Raw genomic sequence first — 12,532 nt, 5'->3', positions numbered from 1 at the left:
CCAAGATGACAACGATGTAGATAAAGTCGACCTTGTCCTTTTAAAAGGAACTGTGCCCCCAATCGTCTTGATCGATTTCGGGAAACTATGTTAAAACTAAGTAGTGTTTACAGGAAGGGATTTTGAATAGCTACTCTTCCACAGCGTGGAGCCTAGTGTCTTAATCATTGAGCTTTGTTGCTCGGTGCTCTCACCCACGTTCCGATGACGTGCTGTTGCTTCAGGGATTCTCTTCGGCCTTCTTCTTACATATTCCGCAAAATCAAGTGTCACTGTCCTCATCACATCTACACGTTTCTCGTGTGACGACTACAGTTCATCAATGTTACACTGTTTTGTCTCCAAGGGATGAATTCGCTATTCTCTTGACACGAATCTATTGAAGATCCAACAACTTTCAAAATAGAATATGTTATGTAACTTTCTCTGAATGTGATTCTGTGTACAGCCTCGAAGTAGTCTCACTGCACAATCGTTATCAAATTAGAAGACGTTGCACAGCACACGACAGAGTCTAACTCGAAGAACTAAGTGAAGGATAACGACCTACCTATTAACAAATGTTTGACTTGATACTAACATGTCGTGACTACATGTAAACACATTTCTCCCTAACGATTTATAGCTCTTGGGTATACATGAATATTTCAAAGGTCAATTAGTTCCTCATTTAAGTTATTTTCTGAGACTGCGAGACTTTGATGCGGCACTTTCTCGTACACAGACGATGTGTCGTAGAGGGTATAAAGGAAAGAGAGGCAGATAAACAATAAAGTAAGAGTAGTAGAGGGAAACGTTAATTATTTTACCGCCGAGGAATTTTTTCATGAAGACTGCTTTACAGACTTATAAGATTAATCCACACACACACAAGATCACTGATTGTAAAGGTGTTATAGAGTCCACCAGGGTGTTCTCTTGGTATGAGTTAGGTCTTTCACCTGCCCATAAATGATCTATCAAAATCCTTGCGTCAACTGTCTAGGATTAATAGACCACACCATGGGGAACAACTTCTGTTAGAGACAAAATGTTCGCTGTAGCTTCCCGGCAACATTAAGCGCCTTTAATGATTAGTTATGTCCTTGAGGGGCGGCAGGACATGGGCACTTTGTGGCATTTGCATGCAATGTGTGTCGCCTATAATCCAGTCACTTGCGCAACGTCAAAAGGGATGGACGGCACTTGTAAAATATCTTTCTCCACTTAGAGACATCCATCCTTGAAGGTTTTATTGTTCCAAACCACTATGTAGATGCAGCGTGACTGGTTAGTAGTCTGGTTAGTAGACTCAGCTAGTTCCATTTAATCTCATCGTCCCAGGGCCGACAAATTCAATAAAGTGTCAGCGAAAATTTTTGTCTGTAACAAAAGTTGTTGCACCTGACGTGATCCATCGCCCCCATGAAACTGTGGCTAATTTAACGAATATCAAGAGTGTTGTAATATGGAACGTCTTCCAAAGCCTGAATAACAGTTTCTGACTTATTCTTAAAACAATAGACACTAAGACACAAACTACTGCTCATATATGCTCTAATTATAAGACAAAAAAGAAAAAAAAGAAAGAAACGCACTACGAAACAATTATCTGAATGGGCCGGAAATCGGTAGCTATAATTTACATGTACAGACAAACAAAAGATTACAATTTTTGGAAAAATTTGATGATTCATTTAAGGGAAACAGCTTCACAAATTGAACAAGTCAATAACGCTTTGGTCCACCTCTGCCCCTTATACAAGCAGTTATTCGTCTACATCTGTATCTACATCCACGTGATTACTCTGCTATTCACAACAAAGTGCCTGACAGAGGGTTCAATGAACCACCTTCAAGCTGTCTCTCTACCGTGCCACTCTCGAACGGCGCGCGGGAAAAACTAGCACAAAAATTTTTCTGTGCGAGCCCTAATTTCTCTTATTTTATCGCAATGATCATTTCTCCCTATGTAGGTGGGTGCCAAAGGAATGTTTTCGCTATCGGAGGAGAAAATTGGTGATTGAAATTTCATGAGAAGATCCCGTCGCAACCAAAAACGCCTTTGTTTTAATGATTGCCACTCCAATTCACGTATCATGTCTGTGGCACTATCTCCCCTATTTCGCGATAATACAAAATGAGCTGCCTTCTTTGAACTTTTTCGAAGTCATCCGTCAGCCCCACCTGATGCGGATCTCACACCGCACAGCAATACTCCAGGGTAGGGCTTACAGGCGTGGTGTAAGCAGTCTATTTAGTAGACCTGTTGCACCTTCTAAGTGTTCTGACAATGAATCGCAATCTTTGGTTTGCTCTACCCACAATATTATCGATGCTATCGTTCCAATTTAGGTTATTTGTAACTGTAATCCCTAAGTATTTAGTTGAATTTACAGCCTTAAGATTTGTGTGACTTATCGCGTAATCGAAATTTAGCAGATTTCTTTTAGTACTCACGTGAATAACTTCACACTTTTCTTTCTTCAGGGTCAATTGACACATTTTGCACCAAACAGATATCTTATCTACATCATTTTTCAATTAGTTTTGGTCATCTGATGACTTTAAAAAACCGTAAATGACGGCATCATATGGAAATAATCTAAGAGGGCTACTCAGATGGTCTCCTATGTCGTTAATATAGATTAGGAACAACAGAGGGCCTCTAACACTTCCTTGGGAAACGATGGATGTTACTTCTGTTTTACTCGATGACTTTCCGTCTATTACTACGAACTGTGACCTTTCTGACGGGCGACAGTCAGGTTGGTATCCCACCGCTTTCTGGGACGTCTCCAGACACGTCTTGGGCCTGCAATCCCATTGAATGGAGTAGAATTGTCTTCAGTAATGCGTCCCGCTTGGAACTGAGCCTCGATAAATAGCACCCTTACCGCACTACAGTACGTGCACGATTTTCGACGCCTTACATGGATAGCTTTCCTGGGCGTCAGCAAACGGCGAGAGTTTCTGCTGCTAGTTGTCATGCTTGCCAAACCCTGCCTTTGCCAAGAAGGTTCCCGGGTCTCGCCCCATTTGAGAACGTTTGGAGCCTTATGGACATGGCCCATCACCCAGCTCGGGATTTTGTGGATCTAACGCGCCAGTTGGACAGAATTAGACGGGATATCCGTCAGAAGGCCATCCAACAATCGTTAATCAATGCTAAGCCGAATAAATGCTTGCGTAAGGACCAGAGATGGACCAAGGCGTTACTGATTTTCCTAATTTGTAGAGCACTTTCTCTTCAATAAATCATTCAGTTTTTCTGAAATCGTAATAATTTCATTGTCTGTACATGTACTTCACATCTACCTAGGTTCTATCCCGTTCGGATAATGCCTGCGTCGTGCATACTTTGTTTGGCGTACAGGGTCTGGATTTTATGAACCACTCAGGAATTTGAATTCGTTTAAGTAGCTAGAAGCTTACATATAGCTAGAAGCTATATGTAAGGTAAACTGAGATGTGGATAGAGTGTTTACCTGAAGGTCCGCGCTGCACTCCTCCCATGCTTTGCCCACGTGCGTCTCCGCGAGTTCCAGGTCCCACAGGTACTGGACGTACCTGCAACACCAGTAGGCAAACGCTGAGGCAGCACTGCCGAATCAGAGGTGCATATAGATTTGCTGAAGCAGAGTGACCGTGAATTATTGGATGAGTTAACAAGGCTATATTTTCATCAACAGGAAACACAGATACACGATCCTCGACACGGTCTCAAATGGAATGTTGAAATACTGACGTTAGTATTTAATTATCTATTCCGCATAGTGGTAATCTTGCGTTTTAGTTGAAGACAATAGCGGCCCTTTCAAAGCGTAGCCCGCGTAGCCCGCTGAGTCTGAATGCACGTCAAGATTGTCACTATTTGAAGAATACACTGAAGAGCCAAAGAAACTGGTACATCTGCCTAATATCGTGTAGGGTCCCCGCGAGCACGCAGAAGTGGCGCAACACGACGTGGCAAGGACTTGAAAGTAGTGCTAGAGGGAACTGACACCCTGAATCCTGCAGGGCTGTCCATAAATCCGTAAGAGTACGAACAGCACGTTGCAAGGCATCGCAGATATGCTCAATAATGTTCATGGTTGGGGAGATCGATCGCCAGCGGGAGTGTTTAAACTCTAAAGAGTGTTCTTGGAGCCACTCTGTAGTAATTTTAGACCTGCCAGGTATAGCATTGTTCTGCTGGCATTGCCCAAGTCCGTCGGAATGCGGAATGCGTATGAATAGAGGCAGGCGATCAGACAGGAAGCTTACGTACTTGTCACCTGTCAGAGTCGTATTCAGACGAATCAGGGCTCCATACCACTCCAACTGCATCCGTCCCACACGTCCTACACCATTACTGGGCCGCAACCAGCTTGAACAGTCCCCTGTTGACAGTCCCCTGTTGACACGTCCATCCGCTCGATACAATTTGAAATGAGACTCGTCCGACAAGGCAACATGTTCCCAGTCATCAACAGTCCAATGTCGGTGTCGACGGGCCGAGGCGAGGAGTAAAGCTTTGTGTTATATTAAATATTAGCACTATTCATATATATATAATATGGTGTTACAAATGGTACGGCTAAACTTTCAGAAAACATTCCTCACACACAAATAAAGAAAATATGTTATGTGGACATGTGTCCGGAAACGCTTAATTTCTATGTTAGAGCTCATTTTAGTTGCGTCAGTATGTACTGTACTTCATCGATTCACCGCCATGATTTCATACGGGATATTCTACCTGTGCTGCTAGAACATGTGCCTTTACAAGTACGACACAACATGTGGTTCACGCACGATGGAGCTCCTGCACATTTCACTCGAAGTGTTCGTACGCTTCTCAACAACACATTCGGCGAGAGATGGTAGAGGCGGACCAATTCCATGGCCTCCACGCTCTCCTGACCTCAACCCTCTTGACTTTCATTTATGGGGGCATTTGAAAGCTCTTATCTACGCAACCCCGGTACCAAATGTAGAGACTCTTCGTGCACGTATTGTGGACGGCTGTGACACAATACGCCACTCTCCAGGGCTGCATCAGCGCATCAGGGATTCCATGCGACGGAGGGTGGATGCATGTATGCTTGCTAACGGAGGACATTTTGAACATTTCCTGTAACAAAGTGTTTGAAGTCACGCTGGTACGTTCTGTTGCTGTGTGTTTCCATTCCGTGATTGATATGATTTGAAGAGAAGTAATAAAACGAGCTCTAACATGGATAGTAAGCGTTTCCGGACACATGTCCACATAACATATTTTCTTTCTTTGTGTGTGAGGAATGTTTCCTGAAAGTTTGGCCGTACCTTTTTGTAACACCCTATATATATATATATATATATATATATATATATATATATATATATATATATCTTGTAATCTGACTTCTTCCACATCATATCGATAAAAGAATCGGGAAAATGATCTACGGAACATGAAATAACTAAACGAAACTAAACTGTCGTGCAGTCGTCAAGGGTAATATCGACGATATTTCTTTGAATGGTTCGCACGCTCACTTTTGTTGATGGCCCAGCATTGAAATCTGCAGCAATTTGCGGAAGGGTTGCTGAACGATTCTCTTCAGTCGTCGTTGGTCCCGTTCTTGAAGGGTCTTTTTCCGGCCGCAGCGACGTTGGAGATTTGATATTTTACCGGATTACTGATATTCACGGTATACTCTAATGACGTGGGTGCTGTAGTATGATCTTGCAGATTAAATCCTTATAAATGATGAAGTGATATTTCTTTTATCTGGAGTAGGTAAGAGAAACAATCTTTAGGTACGAGGACACGAAAAGCTCCGCCTTAGAACAAGCAGTATATGAGAATGGCAAGGCATTCTGTTTCGGAAAGATGTGAATGTGTCTCTCTTTTTCATGCAAAAATCTCCACAGTAAAAATATAAATAGACATTTTTGTACATTGCTTAATGGCATAATTCTTGGAAGAGTAGGAGGAATTAAATGCGCTTCAATCAAGACAACATTTGTATGAAAGCGTCGAGACTACCGAAATCGATAGTACGCACGTCGAAGTGCTGACACATCAGCTGTACACAACAAGTTGGCTGCACCACTTGTCGGATCTCCAGTTTTTTTAGTTAAGAAAAATATCTACTTCTAAGGAAGTTGTCTGTTTGAGAGGGCTTGGTGCGATTGGGCATCTTGCATGACGTCGAAATTAAATTAATTGAAGCATCATTCTCTCTCATAATTACGAGATACATAGTACTAGTGAAAATAATATTACTAAATCGTCCAGCATTCTTACTATACAATCCGTTTTCTACTCAGAAATTCCTCATATTGCTTGTTTAATGCATTTAATATGCTAACGTAAACATAAAGTGAAATTGTTTTAATGTGACATGTGGTAACATGTATGGCATATAGAAAAGCTCCTTATTCTTTTGCACTGAAAATTTTCCATGTCAGTCTCGATTCCTTATGATAATGGACAGGGGCACCGGTCCGACTATGCTGGAGGTTGCGAAGTTCATCGTCGCATGTCCGCTGTGTACGGATAGCACATGTTCCTAACGTGCGTGCACGAGTGCCAGAGGAGATTTCGAGATTGTGCACATCGGCGCAAGACGATCCCGAGACAGTCCCATCGATCCATCATCAGTGATGTGGTGGAGCAGATTGACGGAGTTATCCGGGGAGAGCAACGAATCACGGACGAAATTCGTGTTCAGGTCACCATTAGCCGTGCTCCGAGCATGCCATCATCAAAGACCACTTGCATTACTGCAAAATTTGCGCGCAGTGGGTGCCGCATCACCTGATGGACAGAATGGCTACAAGTTGCAGTCGTCTGTAATCACGAGGAGGAGGGGCATGCGTCTCTGTGCTGTATCGTCAAAGGGGACGAAACGTGGTATCACCATTCCGAGCTTGATGGCAAATGGGAAACTCAGCACTGGAAATATCCCACATATCCCCCGCCACAGACATCCAAAACTGTTCACGCAAGTTCCGATGAGAACATGATGACAGTGTTCTTCATCTACAGGTGCCTTCTGCTCGTCGAGTTCCTCGAACGTTGAACTACAATCAAGGAGCAGAGCTATGAATACACTTTGCAGAAACTACGACGCACCATAAAGTCAAAACTCCCACGAATGCTGTCAGACAGAATTATCCTGTTGCACAATAACACACAAATCCACGCGGTATATCGAACGAAGTAATACACTTCACCAATTTGGTTGGGGAACACTGCAACATCCACCGTACAGCGCGGATCTCTCACCGTGTTATTTTTAGATCTTTGACGACCTGAAGGAAGACATGCTTGGACGTCGATTTCAGACAGACGAGGAATTGCAAGAGCAGGATTCATGAGGTAGTCTCCATACCCGAACACGTCCATCCGCTTGACACAACTTGATATGAGACTCGTCCGACCGGGCGACATATTTCCAGTCAACAGTCTAATGTCGGTGTTGACGGGCTCAGCCGAGGCGTAAAGCTTCGTGTTGTGCAGTCATCAAGGGTACACGAGTGGGCCTTCGGCTCCGAAAGCCCATATCGATGATGTTTCGTTGAATGGTTCGCACGATGACACACGTTGATGGTGCAGTATTGAAATCTGCAGCAGTTTGCTCTGTCACGTTGAACGATTCTCTTCAGTCGTCGTTGGTCCCGTTGTTGCAAGATCTGTTTCCGGCCGCAGCGATGTCGGAAATTTGATGTTTTGCCGGATTCCTGATATACACGGTACACTAGTGAAATGGTCTTACGGGAAAATCCCCGCTTCATCGCTACCTCGGAGATGCTGTGCCCCATGGCTCGTGCGCCGACTACAACACCAACTTCAAACTCACTTACATCTTGATAAGCTGCCCTTGTAGCAGCAGTAAACTAACAACTGCGCCAGACACTTGTTGTCTTATATAGGCATTGGCGACAGCAGCGCCGTATTCTACCTGTTTACATATCTCTGTATTTGAATACACGTGCCTATACCAGTTTCTTTGGCGCTTCGGTGTGTATTCGATTCTTTTAGCCGTAACGTTGTTTTACCTTTCAGAAATGTCATGGATGAAAAGCTGATCATCTGTATGTCATCTCAAAGAGGCATAGATTTGTTCTGTGCGTAATGAACGCCAGAAATTAATTACGGTAGGATCATTTGGATGTGAGAAAGCTTAGCAGATTTCGTTTTTAACAATGAAATTGTTTTTAAACGAATCAGCTCTGCTTCTGTGTCACTAGGCGTCTGCATTACATTTTGTTCACTAACTAAAAATTGATTTAAAACTTAGGAAAATGACTTTCAAACAAGCTTGCAATACTTACGTTTTTCGTATATTTGGTCATATTGCTGTTATCCGTTGCACATTCACTCTGCTCTTTCAGTTGTGGAAATTGACTCAAATTCCCGTTTCATAATTGAGAGATTTTTAGTTTTAATGTAATTTTAAATGGACTGACGCTTCTGCCTTCTGGTTTTAAATTTAGGCTTTGAGATGGCACCTAATTTAACTAAAATTGCCAAGTCAAATCGCTAATTGTCATATCATAGGGTTTTCTTTCCGTGATGTTTTTTCCTGTCCAAAAAAATCAAAAACAGAATTTTTCAAGTTCCAAAATGTATTCAGCAGCTTCCTTTTAGAAATACTGCGCCTTATAATATAGAACAAGTTCAAAGTTCACCATATTTAAAATACAATAATTCACAGTAGCCTGAGAATTCTCGTGTAGTTAATGCCGTAGTTCTGGATTTATCCACACATTTCAGAACCGATGGGTAATATGCTGCTCTGTATTGATGACTTAACTATAACCTAATTTAAAATTTTTGCAGGCATAACTTTAGTTTTCGGATATTTCTGATCTTCTTGTTTTAGCATGCAGTGTCTCGAGACTGGCAAGATCTTAGAGTGCATTAAAAATAACATAAATTCCAGCCACAAAAGAGGTAAACTGGGTAACATTGCGTATATCTGTTGATTCATCCATAGCTAGAGAAGAGGAAGTACTGTTGTTGAGATACGTCCTGAGAGAGTTCCTGGCTTCGTTTGTAACTGGCTGCCTTGATATAGAAGTTTTTTTCGTTTTATTTCGATACGGTTATTACCAAAGTGGCGTGCAAATATTTGGAGACCAAGTATTAACTGTATCTTCCCCATCAGAAAGAAGTTTATCTTATTTTACTAACGCTAAAGAAGATTCATATCTCAGTTATGGCATAGCCAACTCTTCCCAACTTACTTTAGCAAATACAATTTGTCTTTATCTGGCTTCTTCTGTTTTCTAAGTTATATATTCATCCCGTACGTCACACCCAAGTTCAAGCTTAATTTCTTCCTTGTTAGGCTGATTTTGTTCTTTGTAACGTCTGCCAAAGTCAAGCCGTCTATCATGTGAAAGAGTACTTCAACAGACAATGCAAAAGTCTGTTCCTGAAGGTCGTGTTATAAAAAAAAATACGGAGCTCAAAACTATGAAGTGAACTTTTCGAAAAATTCTACCATAGTTAATTTCTGGTGTTCATTATTCAGCGAAAATTTCTTAGAGCTAAGTCTCTCTCTCTCTCTCTCTCTCTCTCTCTCCCTCACACACGCTTCTTATACATAAACCTGGCGCAGTGCTTTCTTCACCAAGTGGCACACTCCGGCAGCTGCAGCACCGTAAGCGGGGCCCAAGACAGCACCCACCCTCTCATCGAGGAGATGTTTTCCGACTATTGATGGGTGGTGTTCCAATAAGCATATATCTTTCAAACTGACGTAAATTAATCGATGTAACTTCGTGAGTGAGTTATTGTTTTACCTCCACTAAGCGAACAAGATCCTACCCCTGTCCCTGTTGTCCAACCCCGACGATGAACGTTTGAAGGTATAAAACGTCCTTGAATTGCATGGCACATCTGAAGTCGTCTGTGGAAGAAATCAGCTATGTCTTGGTAAATGTTGGAAAATCCCAATATGTACCGAACACTGAAGTAACAGGAGTTCGTGGTAGCACATTACAGAGACAGCTATCTTCAGATCAGGTACATCATTGCAGCAAAGAGTATCAAATTAAAGTAGTTGTAATACAACGCAATAAGTAGACCATAAACGATAACTACCGTTAGATTGCTGAGCAATCGGATGTATAACGACAGTCGACACTATGTGTGCCCACTTGTACCTATGTGCACCGATCACAACTACGGCATCGACGCTCAGTCTCCGATCGAAAATCTGTATGTTAGTGAAGTGGATTCCCCATTATTGTAATTATAAATATCATTGCAAGAAATTACATTAGGTTTTCCGATAAAGCTCTTGAGGTTCTCTCCATAAGTGTGATCGGAACTGTTATCAGAACTCTAGTGTGATTCCGTATATTTTCTGTAGTGGGAATTGTTCCTCTTTATAGCAACTACCTTGTAAGATATCATTGAGGCTTTGTGTAGAACACTTAGGGAGCTCTTCAGAAATGTGATCACAATTTTTTTCGCGAGATTCTGCAGAACTATTTACATTTTGTTCAGAGAATTCTAGAACTGTGGCATATCTACCCAGATCTCTGAAAGAAATGTACATTTTTTGAAAGGTGGGTGTCAACTTCACAGCTAGTGAAGGAACTCTAAAAAAATGCATATCTTTAGAAAACCCGTTGCCAACTTTACAGGCATCCAGCTATTCCGAAATGTGATCATAGCCTTTTTTCGCAGAATTCAACAGAGCTATTAAAAATTTCTACAGAGAACTCTGGAACTATAGGATATGTATGAAGAACTCTGAAAAGAATATATATTCCTCGAAAGTCGGGTGCCAACTTCACCAGACTGCTTCTGAATCTTCCTTCACTCCGCGTCCTGTCCGAGTCCTCTGCACTGGCAACTGACTCCGTTGTCCTTTCAAGTTTTCCATACCGACCGACGACACGTTCACTCCGGGTCCCGTCCGAGCCGTTTCTCCGCATCTCGATCGAGTTCTGCACATTGGGATCGACGTCGGCCTCACCTACTGGGCCCGCCTGAGCGCATCTCACCGTCGCTTCCTGCTTCGCCGGCAGCATCATCAGACCGTTCGAGGGGCCATCTCTCCGCAGTCGCCACGTCTACCTACGACCGGCGACGAGCTTCTGACTCACTGGGACCTCTTCCTGGACCAACCTTAGCCCTAACGCTCTCCACCGATACTGTCGCACAGACGCACGTAGGGGCATTTTGCCCTAAAAGGTGGTCAAAAGTCCACTTTTCAAATGCGAGTAATTCCCGGAACGCGTAACTTACTGCTATAGTCTGACAGATGGGGCATTGCCGAAGCAGTGTTATTTGCTTAGTGTGCGTTGGTAGGCGGTAGAGCTTGTCTGTATTTACTTCTCGTTAGCAGTGCATCTGAAGCTTCTCTACTGACTTGAATTCACTCTGCGTTTCTAAACATTTTAAAGTGTGTGTTTTCTTGAAGTGTTGTGAAAAGTAATATGGGTTTCGAAGATTAGGTATGTGCCGTTAGTTATAGTTAGTTTCATTGATATTATTTACTAATTTTATTAGTAATTTTTTTTGGTTATAGTTCAGCGTATTTCCCTGCGTATTTGTTAATACAGTGTGATAGAAAAATTATTTCTCTACAGGAAATTTAAAAAAATGCTGCTGAATACCGCACTTTGATTTTGTACGACTGTTTTACATTAATGAGTTGTCAGCTATAAAAAAATGTCATCTTCGAAATGAATTCTGAAAACATATTGCATTTATCCTAGACCCTGCGAAAGTCAAAGTCATGACAAGAAAATGCCTCTCTGATCTTATGAAGAGATGTTCTGAAAAAGAATTTGTAGAAAGATTGGACTTTGTGAAAAGTGATATATTATCAGATTCCACCTTCCCTGATGAAGAAAAGAAAGGTTTTAAACGTATACTGTCTTACATCAAATCATAGTTAAAGAAATAAATTCTTGTTCCACACAGACTTGGAAGTGAATTCTTAAAAGACAAGCATAACTGGCTGCAAAATACCGTTAAAATTCCATGCTGCAAAAGTGGTGTTGGTAGGCCAGCAAAGATGTTCGTAGAGTTAAGCGAAAGCAGTGAAATGCGTTAAGACACAAGTAATGAAAAATAATTTTAGAGCCACAGAATTAACGTACGCCAGTTAAATGAAAGTCAGAGAATATGGAAATGTTGAGGGTTCCGTAGTGGTTAAGGTACTACTTCATCTCCTGCAGGAAGAGCTAAATACAAACTATCATTAGGTCGGAGTCGTAAAGACTTACAAGCTAAAAGACGACTTTCACGTATATTAGCCTAGTCAATCTTTGCGGAAACCTCGCTAACAAGAAAACAATACGAAATAATCTGAACATCTGGTAAGAAGGTCTGTCCATTTCACATTGTCCTTCAAGAGGCTAAAAAGCAATGCTACCCTGTTGACTGAATCCCATCAGGTGACTGCCAAATGTGCGGAAATTCAACTTTAATCTTTCCTTAGTCACACATGTGAGCGATATACAGGGTGAGTCACCTAACGTTACCGCTGGATATATTTCGTAAACCACATCAAATACTGACGAATCTATTCCACAGACCGAACGTGAGGAGAGG

General features: G+C 42.0%; 1 protein-coding gene across 1 annotated transcript in view; it reads right to left on the bottom strand.

Moving 5' to 3' along the window:
- Nucleotides 1-12,532, bottom strand: part of LOC126161861 (aquaporin-11) — a 235,266-nt gene that overhangs the window by 61,252 nt on the left and 161,482 nt on the right. Inside the window, exon 4 of the mRNA XM_049917977.1 lies at nucleotides 3,468-3,549. Coding sequence (XP_049773934.1) covers nucleotides 3,468-3,549 — 82 coding nt within the window. The remainder of the gene's footprint in view (nucleotides 1-3,467; nucleotides 3,550-12,532) is intronic.

The sequence above is a fragment of the Schistocerca cancellata genome, chromosome 2 (genome assembly GCF_023864275.1).
Source record: "Schistocerca cancellata isolate TAMUIC-IGC-003103 chromosome 2, iqSchCanc2.1, whole genome shotgun sequence".
Taxonomy (NCBI): Eukaryota; Metazoa; Arthropoda; class Insecta; order Orthoptera; family Acrididae; genus Schistocerca; species Schistocerca cancellata.
This window is presented reverse-complemented; position numbering and strand designations above follow the sequence as displayed.